General features: G+C 35.2%; 1 protein-coding gene across 1 annotated transcript; it reads right to left on the bottom strand.

The window, feature by feature from the left end:
- Positions 1–900: 900 nt before the first annotated feature.
- LOC121371626 lies at positions 901–27,273 on the bottom strand. Its single transcript, XM_041497653.1, has 3 exons — positions 27,064–27,273; positions 5,674–6,580; positions 901–4,875 (listed from the first exon to the last, which is right to left on the bottom strand). The coding sequence occupies exons 1-3, from the start codon at positions 27,109–27,111 to the stop codon at positions 3,467–3,469; spliced, it is 2,364 nt and encodes a 787-aa protein (XP_041353587.1). The 5' UTR covers positions 27,112–27,273; the 3' UTR covers positions 901–3,466.
- Between the last annotated feature and the right edge of the window lie 295 nt (positions 27,274–27,568).

The raw sequence follows: 27,568 nt of genomic DNA, 5'->3' as shown, positions 1-27,568 counted from the left end.
TTGTGTGTCCTTTAACAAGGATAGCGGTAATTTGTAATACCAAAATACGGTATTGTCTAATTCCCCAGACACTGGGTGAGAATTAGCTTGATTTATGCATTTATGCTGGGGGTTTCCCCATTTTCACATAAACGAATATTTTATTTATGTACACATAGTAGTATTTCATGCCAACACGTCTGAGATCTCATGTGACTTCAAAATCAAAATTGTCATACACACACTGTTCACTGAAACACTACCCCACTTTTACAAGTATAGCCTATCTTCAGGTAAAGACTCTGTATCCATGTCTCTAGATAAAGTTAGCCATGGCTCTTAAAATTCTTTCAATGAACTGTCAGGAACTTGGTGACCTGGATACACGCAGAGATGTTTTTAATTATCTTAGATAACAATGCACCCGCCCCCATTTAATGGCCCAGCACGTACTCTAATAAGGAACCAGACAAAAGAATACCGTTCCGAGTACACAATTGCAATGCACCCGGGGGAAGCTGAACAAAAGAATATCGGCCTCCCCCACCGAAACCCCCAATACTTGCTGCTGGTAATAACTTGGTACTTGGTGATGCCTCGACCAGAAGCGGTCAGGCCCTTTATAAGGGCCCTATGGGCAACCTAGGGAGACATCACAGCATCGTAAAGGTCTAAAATTAACGAGCTACCCTCGATTCACTAATATCAAAACCTATATTAGCTCGGCCATTTACCTTTCGACCGACCGTTCAAAATTGCGCTAAATTCCCTCAATCAAAATTGCGCACCCTTTTCTCTTTGGCATTTAACTGCTCCATTCAAATTCCATAGCACCACCACCACCCCCACCCGCCTGCTACCGATTTGATCGGGCTGCTGGTGCTCCCTTGCACCTGCCAATGCAGGCGGTCCCTCCTCTCCCCTCCCCCACCTTTCCTGTCATGGACGGAGGAGCCGGCCAAGGCCGGCTCTTGTGCCCACGACAGGCGTGCATTACAACAGCTTGTTCTGAATGTGCACGTATAACCCTATGACATAACATGACATAATTATCTTAGAAAATTGGACTGTTCCATTTCTTGTTTACAAGATACACATTTCGAAAATAGTCAAAACGCATATATCAGAGCACAGTGGGTTATGCATGCCTTTATAATTCGTTTAAATAGCAGCTCCAGGGGAGTAGCAATTCTTTTTAAGTCTAACTTTGAATATAAATTGGTTAGAACAAAATGTGACGATAAGGGCAAGTTACTAGTTATTGAAATAGAAACGAGCTTCTACAGAATAACTATTGTAAATACTAGTATATATGGCCCAAACAAAGACACTCCTGATTTCTATAAAACTGTTTCTGAATCTATTGAAGAATTTGATAATGAATTTAATATTGTCTGTGGGGATTTCAATCTTGTACTTGACCAACAGTTGGATACTTATAACTATAAACACAGAAACAACCCTCAGGCCCGTAATGAGATACTAAAAATTATGAATTAATTTAATTTATATGATTCATGGAGAATAAATAACCCAGAAAATAGACGATACACATGGTCAAGGAAATCACCATTAAAAAAAGCAAGGCTGGATTTTTTCCTCGTAACAGAAGAATTATTATCTTGTATCTTAAAAACTAGTTTTGTTCCCGGGTATAAAACAGACCATAATGCCATAGAGACCTTTATAAAACTTTCCGACTTTTAACAACTCCCTATTATATAATACTCAGTATGTCGAACGTGTGAAATCGGTTATTATACAGTAATAGAGGAGTATGCTTTACTTCCCTATGACAGAAATTACCTGTTGTCTGCAGACCCACATCCTATATCCTTTATGATAAGTGACCATCTATTTTTGGAAATCCTCCTTACAAAACGAAGGGGCATGTCAATCAGTTTTAGTGCAGCTCTTTAAAAGGAAAAGGAAATAAAAAGAAAACAACTGGAACAACGAATTAATTTTTTAACTGAGTTAGTGGATAAAAATCCTGAATCAAAGATATTTGTTGAATGGTCGGAAGAAAAGAAAAAACAGGAGGAATTAGATAGAAAAGAATATATGAAGAGTTTAATTTTAAGAAGCCGAGCTAGGTGGATAGAAGACGTAGAAAAGCCATCGAAATATTTTTTAAATCTAGAAAAAAAGAAACTATGTAAATAAAATTATAACCCAACTTGTTTGTGAGGCTAGTAACATTATTATTGAACAAAATCAAATATTGGAAGAAGCCGGATCGTACTACTCGAAAACTATATATGTCACAGGAAGAATATCTAATAGATATTGATTTAGATGAGGTTTTTAGAAATACAAATATTCCCAAAATTGAAAATGTTAGCGAATATGTAGGTCAAATAACAGCAAGTGAGGCATTGTATGTATTAAAAAAATATGAAAAATAATAAAACGCCGGGGCCAGGTGGGTTCACAGTCGAATTTGAAATTGGCGATCTGTCAATAACTAAAAAATAAGGCATTATTACTCTGTTGCCAAAAGTAAACAAACCCCGTGATGTTCTAAAAAAATGGAGACCAATATCTTTACTCAATACCACTTATAAAATCATTTCTGGCTGTATAGCCAATAGAATAAAACAATCTATAGATAAATTAATTCATGAAAATCAAAAGGGTTTCCTAGCAGGCAGGTGTATAGCCGAAAATACCAGATTATTATATGGTCTGATGCATTACACTAGTGAAAATAATATTCCGGCAGAGAAAGCTTTTGATTCAGTATCTTGGGAATTTATTAACAAAACCTTAAATTTTTTAAACTATGGCGAGGACATTATAAAATGGGTCAATATATTAAATAAGGACTATATGTTAATTGTAATTCAAAATGGTGTTTTTACTAAACAAATTCCAGTAGGGAGGGGATGTAGACAAGGGGACCCAATAGCACCATATCTTTTTATATTGTGCGCTGAGATCATGGGAAACTTGTTTAGAAAGGAGGAGTCAATTAAAGGAATAGTGATAGAAAAAAGAGAATATAAAATAATGCAGTATGCAGACGATACAGCTATAACACTCGATGGGACAGAAGCTTCACTAAGGAACACATTAAATTTAATAGATCAATTTTCTAAATTCTCAGGATTGAAACCAAATATTGAAAAAACTATTGCTATTTGGATCAGATCAAATTCAAATAATACTCATAATCTATGTAAAGATAAACACTTAAAATGGTCACAAAAGAATTTTACCTTCTTTGGAATTAAATTTAGTGTCCAGTTAAATCAAATTGTACAATTAAATTAACAACCAGTTTTTAATATGTCTATAAATATACAAATCGTGTAAATAGGAGACCTGCTGTGAAATAGCCCATATATTTAAATACATGTTATAATTTCCTCAAAAATCAACTGTACATACTTTTGTAATTACTGTTTGTAATTAATTACGTGTTATGTGTATATTGATTTTTTCTTTATATTTTGTAATATATGTTCTGTAAACGATACCATTGTCAATATAATAAATAAATAAATAAACAATTGAAACAACAAGACACCCACAAAGAAACTCCCAAAAACCATTTAGCTGGCTTTTTACTTCTTGAATTGGAGAATTCCCTCACCTCCATTATAGGAGCAATTGATGGAAGCTCGTTTTTGAATCTTTCTAATAATGTCAAGGCAAGTGGAAATGCTTTCGATGAATCGTTCGTTATTAACACATTGTGAAGACTCCTTGTCCATGTGTTATGGTAGGAAGACAGTTTCTTGTACTGGTTATCAATCAACACGTGGGGTATGTTCAACAGCGTGCTTAAAATGTGACCATGGAGACGGTCAGTGATGACCACTCGCCCTCGTTGTAGAAACACGAGTCCATTGTTCGCCTGTAGGAAAGCGGTTTCCATTGTCGTCGAACCCTCGGTAGTTTTCCAACCCAACCAGTCAGAAACTCTAACAGTCACGTTATTCGGAAACATCAGTGTTTTGCACAAGTACTTGGGTGCCTCTTCGTCTTTCCGTTTGAGCCACATTATGTCGTAAGAAGGATACATGAACCGATTGACCGCACCAATCTGAAAGGCCATGTCAGGTGCCAGTATAAAGTTAGTACCGTTATTCCAGTATTTCAAGGCGATCCCGAATGACTGCTTGTCTCTCAGCACGATCGTGAGGTTTGGGTTACAGCAGTACAGCTTCTGGCAGTAATCAAAGTGACTTCCCTCATAAAGATGTTTACGAACAAATACACTTTGTGAGAATATTACCATCTTGAACCCCTTAAACCTGGGAAATAGGCGTCCCCTGAGGTTATCATTCAACGAATACCCTACAAGATTTCCTCCACCATGAAACAATATGACAAGCTCTTTATTGGAGTACCGTTTACTCATTTTCTCGGCGTAGTCTTGCAACTTAGTATTCTCGCATTGAAGGCAGCTGCAGTAAAAAATTACTTGGATACCCAAACGTCGCAGTAAGAGGACTTCACCAGCAGTAATGGCTGGGTCACCTTTATTTTCAAAAGCTGCAACATCAAGGAGCATAGCGTACTTAAATTTGCCAATCACTTCTCTGAATAGATTAAAATGTACTCTTTGTGCCTCGCGTATTATTTCAATGTTGGTTGGCAAAAGCGGAGCTAGAAGATTTGTTTTGAGCTTATGATCCAAAAGTCGCCATTGAAAGAAGTGCTTTATTTGGCTTTCATTCATTAATTTAAGCGAGTTGTTTTCAAATGATCCGTCTTTAAATGCTTTTGATTCAAATTCGTCAGGATTGTAAATAAACATTTTGGCTGATAGTGATTCTGTGCAGATCACACCAGTGTAAACAGCATTCCCAACTACTCCAATGATAAACATTGCTAAAATGACAAGCAACGTCTTTTTGTAGGATAAGGTCATTTGTTTGGATGAATCTGTAAAATAAAATGTATAAAAATATCTCAATTTGCGCATAAAATCATTTTATTATCATACATGAAATAGTAGGATAAATGGATTCCTAAACGTTTCTGACTACCAAAAGATTTAGTATTAAAACGAAACCAATGTATTTTTAGTTCTAATACGTATGCAGCCATAGTTAAAGTTTATTTTGTTTAACGACACCACTAGAACAAATTGATTAATTAATCATCGGCTATTGGATGTCAAACATTTGGTAACTCTGGCATAGAGTTTTAGAGAAGAAACCCGCTACATTTTCTTTTCATTAGTAACAATGAATCTTTTATATGCACTTTCCCACAGACAGGAAAGCACATACCACGGCCTTTGACCAGTTGTGGTGCACTGCACTGGTTGAAACCAGTCAGCTGAATGGTTCCACCGACGTGGTTCGATCTTGCGACTCAAGCACCTGAGGTGAGCACTCAACCGACTGAGCTAAATCCCATCCCGTGTGCAGCTATAGATAGAGTTCATGTATGTATGCACCATACGTGTATTTGTATGTCTAAACGTTATTGTTGAAAGTCAATTTTGTACTCTTGTATCATACCTTATTTAGCTGCAAAATACAATAGACAGTAAAATACAGCACACTCACAGTATACAGGTAAAATACTCTTCCTCTGCCTGTCTGCCTCTGCCTCTCTCTCTCTCTCTCTCTCTCTCTCTCTCTCTCTCTCTCTCTCTCTCTCTCTCTCTCTCTCTCTCTCTCTCTCTCTCTCTCTCTCTCTCTCTCTCTCTCTCTCTCTCTCTCTCTCTCTTACCTGTAAGTGATTTCTCATTTCTTTTGTTCTTTCCTCTGATATATAACCGAAGTCCCAGTGTGCAGACAACTAAACCTGCAAAGTTCCAACGAGTCGCATGTCTTTGTCCAACCATGTACAGAAGAAGGACGACGATGACTCTTTTGAAGATGTTGCTGACGGCGTGACTCACCACCGACATGTATCGCAGGACGATGTTGGTAGACACATACGAGTAGACCACGTGGAAGAAGCTGGACATGAACATCATTCCAATAATCAGTGTCGCTCTGTGTGGCAGAATTTCTCTAGCCTCCAGTATATATACTGCTGTGATGATTGCTACGCCGCCACTTACAACACACCAGATGTGCACAGTAGACCGAAGTGTTATGTTCTTGGAATTATTTTGTCTTAATTTCATGGCAACATTCCTGACTGCCAAGATAATGTTAGAGGCTAACGCCATTAGTACACCCATGGATAGTGAAGACGTCGCTAAAGGGTTTCCAGCGAAGACGACAGCTCCCGAGACGATCAGTGGCAGGCTGATGAGAGTGGATCTGGAAAGAGATGTTGCCAGCACGAGACGCTGAACCACAGCACTTGTAATGGGCTCCATCAGTTTGATGGCGAACGTGGAGGAAGCGGTCATGAAGGCCATGCTGCAGTTTGTGGCAAAGGTGGCAGCCAAGTGCGACAGGGTCATCACGTAGAACAGTTTGTCCTTTTGTTGATGGATATCGACAAGTGAGAAACACGCCAGGCCTTGTGTGAGAGTCAGAATAAAGGCAAGAAAAATACCTTGGTCCTGTAAGTAAGTACTGCCGTTGCGAAGAAAGGCTTTAGCGGTTTGGTGACAAAGAAATGACGTCAGTGTCCACAAGCAGAAGATGACCAAACGTCGTATGGTACCTGTGTCGAGTGTCTGTAAAATATATAATTATTGGGTATCTTATTGGGTATCTGAATCACTATATAACTTATAATATAACCTATCATTAGAACTGCAATCTCGCCCATAATATGATAACAAGGATTCATTGTAATACTGTATAATACTTTATTTTCGCGGGATCAAATTTTCGCGATTTAATGAAAATGAGTCAATTCGCGAACATTTATTTTCGCGAATCCCCCAACCCCTAAAAAAAAAAAAAAAAACAGAAAAGAAAAAGAAAAAAAATAGAATTAGTAGTACTGATATCAATAATTTTGATTTGAAAACGGAACTTAGTTTTGCCGGTTCGCCGGTCGTGAGGCTAATCTGTAGAACAAACCCCATAATATGCACACACGAGTAGGCCTACTGTACACAGTAGAGATCTGCTGTAATGAGTAAAACCATAAAACAACAGTTTTCCTACTTGAACCAATCAAGACTTTTATTGTTTACAAGCTTATAAACTTAGAGAAGGTGCTGACCGTAGTTTTTCCTTAATCCTCATAATTGTTGTAAAAACCGAAACCGAAAACAAAACGAAACGAAATTTGAAGGCACAAGCTACTAGTGCTCAGTAACTGAGTTTGATTGGTAACAATACTAGTAATAAATTGCCGTCAAAATAATAATTAAAAACGATTTGTGATTGGCTAACAGGCAAAACCTTTAGTGTAAAGTCGCGACGTGCATTATGAATGTAGCGCTTACATTCATTTCGAAAATGTATCTGCATTGGTAAAGTTCTAAAATGTCGTTGTTAAAGTGGCTGAATACAGTTCAGAAACCAAAATTATCGGGTTTACCAAATCCTAAAGAATGTTTGTCTGCAGAACAAGCGATATAACATTTTGAATCTGAACATCTATCAATAATATTAAATTTTGTGATAAGCCTAGTCCGGATTTTTTCAATTCCACATTTTAACATGTGTAACTTCCGTCGTTCAACACGTGTAGTCACTATCTGATGAACTGATCGCTAGCACTTGTCAACTTGACAACGGCATAAAGCTTTTTAATGTTAGTATTGTTTTATTATCATGTATGTACTTTGCATCGTGTTCTTGATTTAAAGTTTTAAGCAGATTTTGTGTTTTGTGTTGTTTTTTTCCATGACGGGGGGGGGGGGGACATTGCATTGTTACTATTAGCCTCGATAATTAGAAACTAATGAGTTATAGTTTAACGAGACTATATTTTTTTAGTCGGGCTTTATTTTCACGTAGAATATATTTTCGCGAATTTCATTCGTACACTTGTATTGCTGTGCAGCCAACGGGTATTATCAACGTCTAGTGAACATACAGACCTCTTTGCTCTTTTTGTAATGAAAATATATAGTTGAAATGGTATCAAGATCCAAATGTACCTGAGAAATCACTCTGGAAGACATTCTTGATTGTTGACGGACGGGCTTGGCTCAAAGTCCAAAATACGACAGGAACAAAATGTTTTGAGTAATATACTGACATATATTTGATCGCTACAAGTCTCTTTTAGGAAACCATTCCTATAAATATAATATTGGAAACACACCTCTTAGTACCAGCTGCAGCATATTGAGTTTGATTGCTTATCCTGATCTGAGATACAATACTATTATTTCATATGTTATGGTATTTCAAAGGAAATTAAACGACTCTTAAACAATGGTGGTTTCTGAGAACAAAATAATATGAATGCTTTTGACAATTAATTTGTAAAGTGTATGACTTGTCATTACCATACAAAGCACGCTTACATATAGAAGTGTAGACCTTCTATCACCTTTCTGTCATATTTCTGGGAAATGGGACCTGACTATTTTATATGCACCATCCCACAGATATGATAGCACATACCACGGCCTTTGATATACCAGTCGTGGTGCACTGGCTAGGACGAGAAATAGCCCAATGGGCCCACAAACGGACCGTGCATCAGGCGAGCACTTTACCACTTTACCGTCCGGCCCCACGCTTACACCACTAAATGACTCAATTCAGAGGCGAATCCTAACGGTTTAAGTATATTTATTATTAGCCTGCAAAGTAAGGCGGTACTTGCACTGCATCATTTGCACTCACAGGTACAGACACGCACATTTTACATGCACTGTACATGTGTATATTTCTTTGTATTGTATTATGTTACGTATAAAACATGTTCTAATTTATTACGTCTCTTTAAGACTTTTTTTTTATTATTTGCTTCGAGTTCTACAACTCATTTACATGTAGATCGCAGAATTTCAAGACTTTTTTTTTTCTTCTTGTTGTTTTTGGCTGTGCAGCGAAATATTCGATTTCTACCCTGGTATGTTATACTAAATGTTTAAAAGGTGTCATTTGATTGCATGGCTTATCACCCTCTAATAATTTACGCGTTGTCCAAATCACCCTTATGACTTATGACGTCAATCCTCTAGCCCCTGCGCGTGCTGTAACCTCATCGTGGTGCAGGGGTGTAACATTCTCTTTAAGAATGGCCAATACAGCACAACTACCCTTGTTTTCTTCGGGATACAATTAACATTTTGAATAAAAGTCAATATCTGTCTGTGATATTTGTATTTTTGCACAGTTCTGTGTTTTTATTTAAATCTTGAATTTTTATATTGATGTTGATAATCACTTTATTTGTTTGCATTACCATAGTTTGACACCCAATAGCCGATGTATTTTTCGTGCTGGAGTGTCGTTAAACATTCATTCATTCATTCATTCAATACTCTAGAGAAAGATCCCGAAGTTACACGCATAGTTGCCTTTTATGTATTTAATTCCAAAAAAGCATTATATATATATATATATATATATATATATATATATATATATATATATATATATATATATATATATATATATATATATATACAGTGGACTCTGTCTAAACCGGACTCGCTTCGTATCGTTGAAATAGTCCGGTTTATACAGAGGACCGGTTTAGCCAGAGTTCATCCAGAGTTATGGTTCTTGAAAGATCGGCGACTCGCGATCAGCAGTGACATTTACACCGCAAGCCAGACTTTCAATCGATCATTTCAAAGACAATAAAAATATTTTTAAATTGCAAAACCTCTTAACACATAAAACATAAAACGTAAAATGAATAAATAACTTATTGATTTAATACACATCAAATAGCACAAGGACATGGTAGTTTTAACAAGTGTCACATTGATTGAATGGACTGTATCGAATGAATAAACATTTTATTTATTTAAATAGCAAGTGTCACTGTTATTAGTTGAATGAATGTACACGTAGTTTATCGAGTTTCACCTGAGAAATAGTCTGTCACTGCTGTCTGTTTGTTCCTGATGTTTCTTTCAAGGGCAAACTCTTCTGTCATGACTTCCAAGTTTAAAACTGGTTGTAAAAGTCTATTTTCTTTAGTTGCCGCAAAGTGTTTAACTTGTTTTATCATTTTTAGCACTTCGGCATAATTTAGTTCAGGCATTGTGTCCAACCCTGTGTTGTTGTCATCGTCTGGGCTGTCGTCTGCTGGTTTTTCCTCACCTTTGTCGGTAGATTTGTGCGCCGCCACTAGTTGAGTTTCCCAGTCACTCGCATCCGGGTCCTCTGTGGGAATATCGTGATCGAAATTAACAAACTCAGCCACTGGAACTTCACTTGAGATGGTGGCTAGCAATGTAGCGAGAGGAATGTTGTCATCATTTTCATCATCAGATTCCTGCTCGGAGGTGACAGGAAATCCGCACATCATAAAACACTTGGCGATTGTTGTTTGTTGGGTTTCCTTCCATGCTGCGTTAATCCAGTTTACTGCACCCAGAACCGTGATTGCCTTGCAGAGCTCGGTCACGCTTGCACAGTCTTCCATCCGCGAAATGAGTGATCGCATCAGATACTTTCGGTATCGTGCTTTGAAAGCTTTGATAATACCCTGGTCTAATGGCTGCAGCACTGAAGTGGTGTTAGCAGGGAGAAATTTCACCGTTACGTTGCTCACACTTAGATCTTGATTTTTGGTCCGGAGTCCGGAATACACAGAATCCGGATTAGGCAGATATTTATACCTAAGAGTTTAACGGTAGCTGGGCGGGACTTTAGAAATGGACCGGTTTACACAGAGATCTGGATTACACAGAATCCGGTTTAGACAGAGTCCACTGTATATATATATATATATATATATATATATATATATATATATATATATATATATATATATATATATATGTATGTATATATATGTCTGTATATATATATACCTATATATATATATATACATGTATACACACATACACACACACACACACACACACACACATATATATATATATACATATATATATATATATATATATATATATATATATATATACATATATATATATATACATATACATATATATATATATACATATACATATATATATACACACACACACATATATATATATATATATATATATATATATATATATATACATACACACACACAGTCAAACCTGTTCTAGCGGCCACGTGAACTCAGCGGTCACATCTTTTCCTCCAAAACGATTTATAATGTAAATGCACCTGTAATAAGCGGCCACCTGTCTAACGCGGCCAACGGCCACCTAAATCGGATCCCAAATCGCTAAAATACCTGTATTAAGCGGCCACAGTAAAGTTTTACTCTTATATAAAAGGGATATTTTAACAACAGCGATAAGGTGCAGCAAATAACCGATCCTCACACCTTCAGGAATACTAGTACCCATTTAGTCCCGACATCTCCACTGTGTATCAATTAAGGAAGTATGGCTCTAGCATGCATTTAATTGCCTCTGCGCAGGCTCTTCTGTCCAGGACAGGGAAGGATCGGGGGTGAAGGGGGGACCGCCTACACTGGAAGGTGCAAGGGAGCACCAGCAGTCCAATCAAGGTTGGTAACAGGCGGAGGGTGATATGGTGCTATGTAATTTGGAATGTCCCGTAGGATTAAGCCAAAGAGAAATAGTGCGCATTTTAGTGAAGGAAATTTGGCGCAATTTTGATGGTCGTTCGAAAGGAGAAAGGTAGAGAGCTAGGTTTCGAATTTAGTAGGCTGAGAGTAGCTCGTTATATACATATACATATACATATATACATACACATACACATACACATACACATACATCTCTCTCTCTCTCTCTCTCTCTCTCTCTCTCTCTCTCTCTCTCTCTCTCTCTCTCTCTCTCTCTCTCTCTCTCTCTCTCTCTCTCTCTCTCTCTCTCTCTCTCTCTCTCTCTATATATATATATATATATATATATATATAAAAGCGCGTTTAATTGAATTTACTGCTAGAGGTTTTGTTCTGTTTTGAAAATAAGTTGACCTTTTTAAAACACATTTTTTCTGCAGTGTAAAAAGTCATATATGACCGAGTCCACATCTTTGCCGATACGGGTAACGTCACTTCAATGTGGGCTTAATTGCCCAGTCGTACATGCGTTTTCGAACTGCTAGAACATTTCTTACCAGCATCACGACAGGTATATTAAACGTTGTGGTGTGTACTATCGTGTAAACGACCACTTGCTGCTAATAAAAACAATGTAGCGGGTTTTCTCTTTAAGACTAAGAATTACCAAATGTTTGACATCCAATAGTTGATGATTAATACATCAATGTGTTCTAGTGGTGTCGTTAAACAAAACAAACTTTAACTTTTCATAAATAATATCGTAATAATCAAGTCCGAATTCACAGTCTTCCAGACGTTTTGTCCAAAGTATTTGTTTTGTGAAGATAGTCTGTCATTTGGTCTTAAACGATGCGTCTTTGTGAGTTTTATTTAACAAGACTGTATATACCCTGCAGGTTCTTTGTCTTTGGTCGTACCTTTCAAACTTTCAAACTTTATTTCGATTCACTCAGGCCGTCAAACGACAGCATATGAGGACATATTTTACAATATGTTACCTAGCATAACATTGAATAGTTTTGTGTATATTGGCAACAGTTTGTCCGCAGTAGATTTAATGTACTCATTTGTAATATTATCAATTCCGGAAGCTTTTCCATTTTTAAGTTGTTTTATTGCATTTTTAACTTCTCTTTCTTTAATCGGTTTATCTAGAGCGTCATTATCTAATTCGAAAGTTTCAAAATCTGTATCTTGATTTATATCATTATCCATAGAATCTCCTTCATTTACTTTTTCAAAAAAGTTCGTTATGTGATGGAAAATTATTATTCACAGTTATTGGTTTTAATAATTTATCGCGCATTTGTTTTTCTGCTTTGTATTTATGAGCTGCATTTTCTTTAAATATGATCTGCTTGCGTTAATTAATCTCTGTTTGTTTTCTTTAAATATGATCTGCTTGCGTTAATTAATCTCTTTTTGTTTTCTTTAAATATGATCTGCTTGCGTTAATTAAAGGGACACACCCTAATTACGGCTATTTGTTAACCATTACGGCGTTGTTTTTCGCTATTAAACCCCATTTTTCAGAAATAAAATTGCACTTTACTTACATTTATTTATTTAGAATACACATTTCCATTCACCTGAAGTGCTTTTTGGTAATCCTGATGTTTGTAAAACCACGAAATGCATTTTTTGCATTTTTTCACAAGACGTGCTGTCGAGAAAAAACCGTTAAGCAAGCGAGGTCCAATCTATTTTTAGAGAGAATATTTCCATTTCAATGTCACAGACGTTGGTATATCACGTGACCGTTATCATTTTGGTTCGGTTTGTTTTCTCGTGCACGGTTCGCGCAATCAACATCCGATTTGTTGTTGTTCATTTGTGAGATTTTTCTTCACAGTTCGTGAACATTTTCAGTAACAATAAAGTTGAGACAAGTAAGTGTCTCAATACAAAACGTTACAAACCCTTAAAACCAATAATTTTGCTAAGTCTTACGTTATCTGGAGAGGGGATACAACCAGGACAGTTGGAACATGTCCAGGAGAGGTGAAACGAACGCACCCCAAGTCAGTGAAATTTGTCGTGACGTAGGCATTGTTGTGCTTCGAGCGACATCTACCGGTGACATCAGAATACAAACTTTCAAAATTATTTCAAGCAATTGGGACATGGGGATTCCCATGGTATTTATCGATATAAAACCTGTTTTTTCACTCCATTTGATAAAAACGTGATCTAAGTGTGTTACAGGTTTGTAGATTAACCAAATTATAATTTATTTTCGCTGGATGGAACTAGGGTGTGCGGCTTTAATCTCTTTTTGTTTTCTTTTATATACTGAATATGTTTTCTTTGCCGCGTGGTATTCTTTTCTAGAGACAAGACACATGCCAAATAGAGGTCGCTTGGTTTTAAATTTAGTCCGTGTACGAGCACCGTTTGGCACGCGGCCGAATGTTGACGCTGCAGAGTCTATAAATAGATTTTTCATGACCTCAATCGCTTTGTTGACACGTTTGTGTGGATCGTTCGTGTCGTTACACAAAATGCTGGAGATACTATCAAGTGACTTTTGGTCAAACTTATTGACAAACTGCTGTCTTTTGTCAGGTATCCATTTACGGATTTTTATGTTTGTTGAATCTACAGTGTTATGTCTATTTTTATTAATTTCTTCTGTTAATGTGACGTTGACGTCGGTAAGATAGATGGCGCCCACTTCATCAGACAAGGGTGACTGGGTTTTTTTAGCGTCCATAATAGAGATCGCGGAAAGTTGTCCAGTAAGTCACTCAATTGCTTATGGAAGGTCACGCTAGTTACCGAACTTGGTGGTGTCGTGAATTAGCCATCGGACATAAGGCTGGTAGGTACTGGGTTCGTAGCCCGGTACTGACTCCCCACCCCCACTCCCACCCCACCTACGCCCCGAGCGAGAGCAATAGTCCCTGACTAAATTTAGCCGTTCGCTACTCATTTTATCGTGGTGCGTTGCAAAGCCTAAAATCGGGATTGTCGTGGAGAGGTTTATACACAATTTGTTGAACGCGCTCCGCGTCGCCGTGTCTGCCCAAACTAATAAATTTTCACTGTAAATATATTTTAAAACACGACTATCAATGTCAAAACGTTTATACTGGCATAAAACATAATCTGCTAAAGAGTTGAAAATGGGAAGAATTTTGAAAATAGCAATTAGTAAAAAAAAGTTAATAGAATTAAAAAAAACTAAAAAATTAAATAAAAAGTTACAAGCCAAAAATAAAAAGAATTGACTGCTCGGCCGAATATTTATATAATTTGGAGCATTTTAGAACGACAGTCCAAAAATAAATAAGAGAAAGAAGAGAGGGTCGGACTATTTAATAATATTTTTAAAAAAGAAGTAATTTCGACATAAAATTTTGAACGGAGGTCTAAAAATTTAAAGTCCGATCTATATGGTCCGGGCCGGGGGGTGGGGGGTGGGGGGTGGGGGTGAGTTTAAGGTGGGCGGAATTTGGAATACGAATTTAGTAGTTATGTCGAGGGACCTAAAGCCAAAAGGAGCTGCTACATTCGACTCATGTCTGGATAAAATTTAAAAAGTGCTCGGCTAAAAAGTTATTAGTGTGATTTGAGCAATTTAGACGGGCTGCCAAAGTAAAGTGTGTCGGACTGTTTACAAAAAAATAAAAAGGAGGTTCCTGTCCTAAGAGAGGTTTGGCGGAACTCATGGCGAGATGTTGGGGTGATCGGCTCGGAACCTCGGGAAGAAGCGAGGCAGGTCAATGTAGCACTCTCCCCGAAGTAAGACTGGGTAATCTTCTGGAAGTATCGGCCTGATAACCCGATGGACGATCGCCACCGGCAGTTGAGCTGCCTGTTTTGCCCCCCCCCCTGAACCGCCCCTGCCGGTCTCGACTTCTTCTTTGAAGCAGGAGGGACCGCCTCAAGCGGTTGAGCCGCAGAGTTTGCCCCCCCCCCCCCCCGAGCCGCCATCTCCTACTGCTCGGGCGCTTCAGTCTATTGTCACCGTAATACAAGGTGACAATAGCTGAACTCCCATTGTGTTCAACACGATACTTGGCCAAAGGACCAAGCTCGCGCAACACAGCCCCAAGGGTGGGGTGAGGGGGTGGGGTGGGGGTGGGGGGGGGGGGGGGGGGGCAGAAACCTCGACGTTCGCTGAACACAACCGCATTCTTCGCTGTCTCGAGTAGGAATGTCTCGTGATATAAAGATGTTTTCTATAGCTCCAAATAAAACCAGTAATCAATTTATTATGTCAATTTCATTGGCGTATTTTCTCGAAAATTCCAAAACGTTTGATACATACCACAAGCCACTAGTGACAAGTGCATTTACAGCAACTACTTTACCATGTAATGTTAATGTTGTAATACACCCAAATATTAAGAATTAGATCAAACTATTACAAAAGATGATTTAAAAGAAAACTTAATTCAAATTAAACAAGACATACTTTCAACTCTTGAAGAAAAATTAAGCACTCTTGAGGCCCAAGTTTTTCAAATGCAGCTAGAGAACGATGAGTTGAAGAAAGATAACGTAAAGTTGAAAACAGAAAATACAGAATTAAAAGAACAAGTAAAAGGCGCAAGCATAACAGCAGGCATAGCACTGACCAGAACCAACAATTTGGAGCAATACACCAGAAAGGATAGCATCCGATTGTTCGGTATAAAAGATGAAAATAAAAAATAAAACGTGACGGGAACAATACAAAAAAACTATCAGTGTTTTGGAGAAGATCGGTATGAAAGTTACTGCCAAAGATATCAGTATTACTCACAGATTAGGACCCTACAATGTATCAAGATGCAGACCCATTAATGCAAACATTAAAAAACCCAGAAGAAAAATCAACGGTACAGGGATTGGGTTGAGCGAAGACCTAACTAAGGAAAATTATGTAAAGTTGATGAAAGTAAAAGCTCATGAAAATGTGGAAAGTGCTTGGACAAAAGATGGAGTGGTGTTAGCCAAATTAAAGTCTGAAGACAGAATAAAACAAATAGTGAATATAGATGACTGTTTGACACACAGGCCAACAAATGCCTAACTTGAAAAACTGCAAACACTGATAATTTACATATTTTTATGGGTCGTTTTTGTTTTGTTTTTTTACATATATACAGACTGTAAAACACACTTAATATGATTGTTACTGTTATTATTATTATTATGACTATTACTATTATTTATTTATTTATTTATTTATCTACTTATTTATTGCTAGTATCTTGCTACTATTAGTGGCAATACAGTTATTAATTAGTCAATTAAATTATTAATTGGTAGGTTAATTAATTTATTGGTCACTTATTCATCTAGTATATCGTCCGGCTGTTGCATGATCGGTCTTAGATCAGTTCCGGCTGGTGGGCCGCTTGGGTGTTTTCTTATAAGAATATTTCTGATGCTTATGTAGCCTATAATAAAATGTGTTGATAATTGATTAGGGGATTGTCCGAAGAGTGCTGCTGTTGCAAAACATTTTTGAGTAAATAGCCACTTATGGGATTGTGCTTTATTATTTTATCTCACCGGTCTGTCTTTGACACAGTGTTTATGGTGGCTCAAACTTGTTTTGTATTTATGTAAAATCGAATCCTATTAGATACGAAATTAAGTATGAGTTACAATAGACTTTGAGATGATTAGAAGGTACTTGGTGTACAAGCGGTTATATTTAATGGAAAAGTGTAGTTAATGTACAAAATCTGTCAATCAATTTTATATTTCATGCAACGGCAACACACTATGACAGTCCCTTTAATGGCTAATTATATAACCATGATGTTTATTCAGTATATGTGCATATGTCACGGAACATGCTCTTAAATTTGTTTCGCCTGTGGCGATTTTAATTGTGTTAGAGGGCCGTGTGCAGTTTATTGCCCGTAGCCCAGATGGGCAACTTGTTACGTAAGACTTCTGCGCGACCGTCCTCGATCGGACATTCCAATATGTACTTAGTCCAGCTGCGGAGGCCATGTGGCGAGTAGTTACGTAATACCTCTGCGAGTGCGGGGTTTACAACCGTGATTTTGGCGACGATGGCGTCAGCCAGACTGACGATCAGAGAGAAATATACCGACCATAGGAGATGTAGAATATGAGATGATACGTGAGGTACCGCCTTGTACCCCCAGGCCAATTCTGATTTTGGAATAAATAGCTAGGATTTAGAGATATAAATGTATATTTAACTCATTTACTAGTAACTCCAGAGGGGTTGTAGTTGTGCTAAACAATACTTTTGAATACAACTTGCACAAAAGCAAATTTGATAACTCAGGTAATTTTATTGCTTTAGATATTACCATAAAAGGAAAGCGAATAACTCTTATAAATATATACGGTCCAAATAATAATCCACAATTTTTCTTAAACATTCTCAAATGTATCGAAGAGTTTGAAAACGACCAATATTAATATGTGGTGATTTTAATCTAGTATTAAATCAAGATCTCGACACCAAAAACTATTTACATATTAACCATCCTAAAGCTCAAAAAAACTATCTTGGAATATATTGAAACTTATGATATGAAAGACCCTTTCAGGGAATTATATCCAGTATTAAAACGATATACATGGAGAAAATCAAATCCATTAAAACTAGCTAGATTAGATATGTTTTTACTCTCTAATAATTTAATGCCATATGTTCAAAATGTTATTATAGAGAACAATTATAGGTCAGACCACTCTGGAGTGGTTCTCTATATGAAATTGGGTACTATTGAAAGTGGTAAAGGATTGAGGAAATTCAATAATTCATTACTGTCTGATAGAGAATACATAAAAATTATAAAACAAACTATAAATAAGATAACAACCCAATATGCTGTTTTAGTCTACAATCCAGAAAATATTATGACCCTCCCGAAAGATGAAATTCAGTTTACAATTAATGATCAACTTTTTTTCTCGAAACACTATTAATGGAAATTAGAGGTTCCAAAACGATTTCATACTCGGCATTTAAAAAAAAAGAAAAATAATTAATTAGAAAAAAGCTATGTCAAGATATAAAAGAACTGGAAGAAAATGATTCCATGAACCAAAAACTGTTAGAAGAAAAAAAGAATGAATTAGAGGAACATAGGGAACTAAAGCATAAAGGTCATTTTATTCGAGCGAGGGCCAAATGGATAGAAGATGGTGAAAAGCCAACAAAATATTTTTGCAATATGGAGTCTAGAAACTATCATAATAAATTCATTTCAAGATTAGAACTAAATAATGGAAAGGTAATTACAGACCAAACACAAATTTTAATTGACACTAAACAAACAGTTTTATGAAAATTTATATTCTGCACCATATGATCAAAATGACAATGATATTATAGAGAAACTAAGTAATTATAATTTCAGTAAGTTAACTAATGAAGAAGCACAATCTCTAGAAGGGGAAATAAATTATACAGAAGTTCTAAATTATTTTAAAAAGTATGAAAAATGACAAAAGCCCTGCTTCAGATGGGTTCACTACAGAATTTTTGAAATTTTTCTGGACAGACTTAGGACACTACATAGTCCGATCAATAAATTATAGCTATTTTATTAAGGAAATGTCCAATACCCCAAAACTTCGTATTATAACATGTATACCTAAAACAAATAAACCGAAACAGTTTCTTAAAAATTGGAGACCAATATCACTGTTAAACTGTATATATAAAATGGCTACTGGTTGTATTGCTAACAGAATTAAGACAGTGCTAGATATACTAATAGACAAAGATCAAACTGGTTTTATTAAAGGCAGATATATTGGTGAAAATATTCGTATTGTATATGATGTAATGAAGTACATCGAAATACATGAAATACCTGGTCTTTTAGTACTTGTAGATTTTGAAAAAGCGTTTGACTCATTATCTTGGACTTTTATTAATAAAGCATTAAATATATTTAATTTTAAATCATCTATAAAATGTTGGATAGAAACATTTTACAAAAGTTTAATGTCCAGAGTGCTACAAAATGGCTTTCTTTCAGAAGCATTTGAGCTACAAAGGGGACGCACACAAGGTCACCCTATATTTTTATAATATGTGCTGAAATTTTAAGTATTTTAGTGAGAAATAACAAAGGTATTAAAGGTATCACCATTGATGGCACTGAATATTTAATATCACAATATGCTGATGACACCACTTTCATTCTTGATGGATCTTCTGAGTCTCTGAACAATACAATGAGAGTACTTGATTATTACGCTGTAATGTCAGGCCTAAAAATTAGCTATATTAAGTCTAAAGCCATTTGGATAGAAAGTAAAAATAGTCTAAAGATGTCTATCACCATACTCGCTGGAAGTTAGAATGGGATTTAAACCAATTTAGTTTGCTTGGTATAAATGTTACTTTAAATTTAAATGATATAATAGAATATAATTTTGATTCTAAAATCAAGCAAATTAAGAATCTGATTAAAATTTGGTCATTCAGGAAGCTTACAGTATTAGGTAGGGTAACAATTCTTAAAACATTAAACAAATCCCCTGCGCGTGCTGTAACCTCACCGTGGTGCTGGGGTGTAACATTCTCTTTGAGAATGGCCAATACAGCACAAAATTGAAATGTTTAGTAAGTCAGTATCTATCTGTGCTATTTGTGTTTTTGCACAGTTCTTTACACTGTGTTTTTATTTAAATCATGAATTTTTGTATTGATGTTGATCATCACTTTATTTGTTTGCATTATCATAGTTTGACACCCAATAGCCGATGTATTTTTCGTGCTGGGGTGTCGTTAAACATTCATTCATTCATTCATTCATTCGTTAATACCCAAAATCACTTACCTCCCAATATCATTACCAAATCCACCAAAACGAACTATAGAAGATTTAAAGAAAATGTTTTTCAAATTTATTTGGCAAAATAAGCCAGAACATATTAAACGAGAAATATTAACCCAAGATTATAAATACGGTGGTATAAAAATGCCAAATATATATCATGTTATAACTTCTTTGAAATTAACCTGGATGAGAAAACTTTTTCTAAATGATACAAAGTGGGTTAATTTATTTAATTCTACAGCAGGTCTAACTACAAAACATCTTATCATCCATGGAGATTATTTCATTACACTAAAATGTGAAAGAATTCTAAATACATTTTGGAAAGATGTACTAATTAGTGGTGTTTTAATACAGCAAAAACTAAATATTGAAAATAATGAAGATGTACAAGGATTAAATATCTGGTATAATTCCAAAATATTGAAACATAATAAACCATTTTTGTATACCAGTTATTTAAAGAAAGGGGTTGTTTTTATAAATGACTTATTAGATGAAAGTGGAAAGATTTTAGATTTTCAGTCTTTTAAATACAGATATAATCTAAAAACAATTTTTTAAAAATTATTTATCATTAGTAAATGCTGTAAAAGCTTTCTTACGCACATTAAACAACATTAACAACATGACATTTAAAATGAAAATTATGCTAAACAGAAACACTAAAGGTAAAGAGATATACACTATTTTGAACAAAAAACACATTATACCAAAGTCACAAATAAAATATGCATCCAAAGGTTTAATGTTTGATTATCATATGTGGGAACAGGTTTATTCGTTACCTTTCAAATATATGAAGATACAACCATATGATCCACTATATAGATTCGATAAAATGTAACTTTTGCACAAATGCTCCTGAAACATTACAACACTTGTTTTATGATTGTCATAAACTTAAAATTATATGGGAAGCCTTACAAGAATGGATATTTGAACAACTGAAAATGAAAATTTTGCTAAATAAACATTTAGTTATGTTTGGCATGATAAATGGTGAAATAAACCAAGTATATGTAGTTAACTGGTTAATAATTAATGTAAAATATATCTATTGTACGAAAATACTCGGCAATAATCTTAATATTAATATTATTAAAAATACACTGCAACATAAATTTCATATTGATAGATATATTTACTTCAAAAACTGCGAGTATGACAAATTTAATGAACTTTGGGGAAAGTGGCTTCACCTTTTTAATGATGATACATAAAATTATATCTTGTATATTTGTATGCCTATGTTTCTATCTATAAAATGACATAGCTTGTTTAGAAATTAAAAAACATATCTTTGCTATATCTCTTTTTAAACATCATACTTTTACTTTCATACTTTATCTGTCTTTTCTCTGTTAGACCCTGCGTGTGCTGTAACCTCACCGTGGTGCAGGGGTGTAACATTCTCTTTGAGAATGGCCAATACAGCACAAAATTGAAGTTTTGAGTAAAATTCAGTATCCGTAAAATTCTGTGATATTTGTGTCTTTGCACAGTTCTTTACACTGTTTTAGATTGTCTTGAATTTTTATATTGATGTTGATCATCACTTTATTTATTTGCATTACCATAGTTAGACACCCAATAGCCGATGTATTTTTCGTGCTGGGGTGTAGTTAAACATTCATTCATTCATTCATTCATTCATTCATTCATTTCTCTGTTAGATACCAAATGTCATTATTATTATATTAAATACCCAATAACAATCAGTTTTTAAAGTTGACCTGGGTATCTAACGAATCTCTGCTTGAATTCTTTTCCTTATCTTCCCTTACCCTTTCCTTCTCTTCTCTCTTTGTTGTTTTTTATTTTATTCCCTTTGGACCCTCAGATATTTGTAAACAGAAAATCTTAAACATCACATATATTATATATTTTTATAATTTTGTATGTCATACTATTTGTATATAACTTTTATGTGATACTGTAAGACAGTGATTCAAGGCTCCCCAACCTTGACATTGCCTATGATCTGAGGGTAATAGAAAAAAACAAAAAACAAAAAAGAAAAAAAAGAAGAAAAAAAGAGAAAACCCCCCCAATATTGCCCAAATAGAAGCCAAGTATTTGGATTTGTTTCAGTTTCCTAGGAAACCACACGATTACGATTGACATTAGCTCGGGTTGCATGTTCGTAGATTGGTAGAATATAGAATAATCTTTTAACCGATTTAAAGTCTGCCAAATCGCGTTGCCTGTCGTCAGAGTTATCCTAGCCACTTTCCTAACGAAGCCACCTGGTAAAGTTATTCCATTACTAAAATATATAAAATAGTGCCGATCGTTCAAACCAGTCTTACGCCCCGAGAGAGAGATTGAACAAATTAAAGACAAAACATTCACCTTAAGAGCTAGAATGTTTATCAAGTTTGGATCACTTTAATAAAATTTGACCAAAATTAAACTTTTCTAAAACTTAAAACATAACATTTCCACTGTACCGTATCATATTTTTGTCTGATCTAAGGAAAAAAACTCATTTCATTTCAACTTCTTTTCGTCCTTATATCCAATTAAGGTTCAAGCACGATGTCCTGGGCACAAACCAGCTATCTGAGCTGTCTGTCTATGACAGTGGGTTAGTTGTTAATGGTTAGTGAGAGAGAAGAGGGTGTAGTGGTCTTACACCTACCCACTGAGTTGTTAAAACTCGCTCTGGGTGGGAGCCGGTACCGGGCTGCGAACCTGTACCTTCCAGTCTTAGCCATGAGACAACCGAGGCCGGTAATAAACCCAATACATTGTTGCTATTTTCGTATTCAATCAAGTGCCTTATCAATGCTCTTTCGTCATGTATTGACATGCCTTTAACTGAAAATGTTTGATGTGGATGCACAATTTTCGGTTAGATTATCTCAAATTTTGTTTGCCAGAACTTTGACAATAGTTTTATGATCAAAATTTAATACAGAAATGTGTCGCCAATTTTTTAGAAGTTGTTTTCCCCTTTCTTTTCATAATTAAAAAGATAATCCACGGCGCCTGGTTAGGCAACTGTCCTTTTGCAAAAGCATTACTAATTGCTTCTACCAGATCACGACCAATTAAAAAACAACATTTGTAATTGAATTCGGCAGTCAATCTACCACATCCCGGCGATTTATCGTAGTTAAAGGATTTAATTGCAGATAATGTGTCATCTAAAGTTATCTCCACTTCGCTTGCATCGTTGTCCTCTTTACTTAACATCCTTGTCATTTGATTTAGTAAATATTCATGTACGTGTGTTTCAGAAACAACCATGGCCACTTTCTTGTCATGTCTGATGTATTATCGTCAGATTGAATTCGCCGTTTATGCAAAGAAGACCATCAATGTTTTCCTTCTATTATTAACCACTGGATAACTGTTTAATATTAGATCAGATGATCTATACACCTTTCTATTTTAAAAAAAATTAGGTTACTTTCCCAGTCCTAGCTCAGACTGTGCATGTGACATATGACGTCATTTCGTCGCCTCCTTCTAGCTGTTGTTGAAACATTTTGAGAAGGCCCATGGTATTCATAAAAACAGATGGAAACTGTTTGGAGGACATACCTCGTCGAGAAGAGTGCAGAAGGTGCGAATTCTACGTGTGTGTGTAATGGGGGGGGGGGGGGGTCCTCCCCAAGACAATTTGCGAATATTGACCACTCTTTAGCGCTATCTTGGCGTGGTTTCTGCTGCTTTCGAAGTTTTTTTAAAATCACGCCTTTTGTTTTTGTTAATAACATGTATTTGATACAGCCAGTGAAATAAAATGCAGACTTCGTAATGCATTTCAAATCAACAAATGTCGTATGTACTTAGTTTTAGATTCACTTGAAATGTATACCAATTATTCCTCATTCATCAACATGAATAAATCTGAAATATGGGTCCTGTATTCCAAGTAGTTTTTTTGAGAAATGGTAATTTTGCCTTTGTTCTGTATTTCAAGTCCAATTATTCCAGCAAATAATGTAGTTAGAAACCCGAAATGTTGTGTTATAAAGCAGACTGGTAGTTTTTAATGGTAATAATGAATGCTTCGAGGCACCTGAAAATCATTAAATTATATTTTATCTTACAAGCAGACATTTTCACGACACAAAAACAATGTCTTATGTATTCATTACACACATGTAACTTTGTTCTCTGTCAAGGTCATATTTAAATATTAATATTAAATATTACAAGCATGTGATGAATAATTATGGAACAACATCCTTCTGAAATCGGAACAAAAATAGTTTTAAAGGCCTTTTCAATGGCAAAACAAAAAACAAACCCAATGCGGGGTATACTTATTCCCTGTACCGTACACTTAAAGGAACATTCCTGAGTTTGCTGCACTTTTTAAGATATTGTCTACTAACAAAGACTTTATAACGATTGTAATTACATATCAAATATATTTTTCTGCATAAAATATTAGTGGCTGTATATTAAACGTGTTTCTGGTCGTTCTAATATTTGTACTATGTTAAATTTCATTTTATTTCCAAAAAAATGTTTTTCCTACATACCAAATTATTTGAAGACAAAATCCAGTTTGCGCTTCTTGCAAATATTAAGACGACCAGAAACACTGATATTCTAAACCTAAATATATATTTAATATGCAAGTTTAATCGTAGAAATATTTTATTAGTTGGAAACATCTTACAATGCAGCAAACTCGGGAATGTCCCTTTAAAGTATTAGATTATGAATAGGCAGTAAAGGTTTTCTAAAGGTATTTATCACCATGCACGATGGAAGTTAGAATTCAGTTTATTCGGAATCAGCTTCCCAGTCAACTTGGAAAACATTAATCAACTTAAATGTAACCCATAGCTACTAGAAATTCAAAATACATTGAATAGATGGTATATAAGAACAGTAACAGTCTAAGGTAAAGTAGCTGTCACTAGAACATTAATAATAACAATTATAATACATATTTTAATATCAGTTATATTAAATTATGCCAGCAAAGGAATTATTTTCATAAGTGACATATTCGATGAACAAGGGGAATTTATAAACCTATAATACAACAACAACAAATCATGTACTACGTTTCACTTTTAAATCATACATGAACAGCCTTAGATGATTTGAAAGATGACAGTTTCCCAACAATACGTAACCCCATCCTTCCATTTACGCTAATCAACAATTAACTATTGTTAACAACCCAAAGAGGAAATTGTAAATAGAAACATATATTCTATTTAAAAGTTGTCATTATGAAACATGTCTGATGACTTAAACTGACTAACGACTGATATGGCTATAATTCAAACACTAATAAAACTGTATAAGCGTGTGGTTATGTGCCCGGGAAATCACCGTATACAAAATAATAATAATAATAATAATAAAAATATTCCTCATGCTTAGCAACAGTGGAAATATATAGAAATTATTATACGAACTTACGTGTCCTGCTGATATTGCGAAACGAGTGTCAGACGTTTTGTATTGCTCAGGCGAGATGAGTGGAAAGATGGATGTATGCATGAATATAACACTATATAGACATATATATATATCATTAGGTATGATCGTCAGCCAGAGCACCACGACTGGTATATCAAAGACCGTCGGCTTTGGTATAGTAATGGCGGAAATCGGATGGCAGGTTGAAATTCCACGGTATGGAGTGCACCGAAACAAGCCAATATATGGTGCGGACCCGAGTTTACTCAGATAACGGACTTGATTAATCAGTTTCTACAGCTATTCCCCAATGCGCCCAGTGTTACTGACGTCATCACGCAAGATGAGGAAATTGAAGAAAATTCACAGATATTCTTTATTTATGTCTCATCGCGTGTCCAGATTAAAAACAGTGCTCAACGATAATTATACAATAGCACAGCAATAAAAGTCCACTTCTATGGAGTTATGAAAGACTATAGAACTATTAAAATATTATCAGAAATATATATTTTAAAGTTCTGTATTTAAAAAGAAATAAAATTAAAAACTATCAATTATAAATATATGATTTACAAAAGCATGACTGCAAAATCTTGTTAATAAAACGTGATAAAAATTAAAAGCAATGAGCAGCTTGTACAAATATATGCAAATATTAGTTTATTTATTTATTTAGTCGTTCTTTTCTTTGTTTGTTTGTTTCTTTCATTATTTGTCCATTTATGGATTAAAAAGTATTTCATGTATTTTAATTTCATTTCCGGATGATATTAAATTGTATAAATTCTACAAATAATACAAAACAAAAACTAGTATCGATGAGACAGTTTTAAATGATTAATTATGACAATTTAATAATGTATTATATAATTATGCATTGATACAATAATTATACCTATGGATATGAAGGTACCTTTTTGTCAATAATCCAAATTTAAGAATAATAAATTTGTTTTGAAACTCATCCCCCCCCCCCCCCCCCCACACACACACACATATACCGCAACAACAAACAACAAAATATATATATATATATATATAATCTGTACAGTGTACATACTTTCATAATTTTCTGAAATCATTGAATAAATAATCCAAACATCCATTATTTCTTGTCACATGTATATGTATGCAGATATCAATTTAATTATTTATTTACTTGTTTGTTCTTTTCTTTCGTTCTTTATTTCTTCATTTATAGGTTTAAAAAAAAAAAAAAAAAAAAAAAAATGATGGTATTAAATGGTATACGTTCTACAAACAATAAAACCCCCCAACAAGTAATAGTGATCAGACAGTTTGCAATTACTAATTATGGCTTATTTCAATAATATAACAAAATATATATGTTATGCATTGATACAATAATTATACCTATGGTTATGGGTACCTTTTCGTCTATTTTAATAAACGTGGAGGCATTTGAAAATCCAGCCATGATGTCTTCTTTCTCCGAATGTTCTCGATGAGTTTGGCAAGTTTTGGAACAGTTTTCTGGGTTTACAGTTTATCCTGAAGTACTGCGCTTCTTCTGCCGACACCTCCAGCATTATGGGATTGCGCTGAGGAATACTGATCTTTTATCACTTTAAGTTGTACAAGTACTTACACGTGATCTTTTATAGCATTAAGCTGTACAGGCTGTACAGAATGAATAAATGAATGTTTAACGACACCACGCAAGAACAATACATCGGCTATTGGGTGTCAAACTATGGCAAAGGCAAACAAATAATAGGTACACGCAAGTTTAAAGGACAATGATACTGCCGCATGCAACGGTAGACTTGTTAACGAGCAAAACGAATGTCGTGACGTCGCTAAGGATAGCTTTAGCACTAAAACGCACACAATGAAGTAACAAAGTATACCACTCAAAAGAATTTAAGGGTCAG

Source organism: Gigantopelta aegis, chromosome 4 (assembly GCF_016097555.1).
Source record: "Gigantopelta aegis isolate Gae_Host chromosome 4, Gae_host_genome, whole genome shotgun sequence".
NCBI classification, from domain to species: Eukaryota; Metazoa; Mollusca; class Gastropoda; order Neomphalida; family Peltospiridae; genus Gigantopelta; species Gigantopelta aegis.
This window is presented reverse-complemented; position numbering and strand designations above follow the sequence as displayed.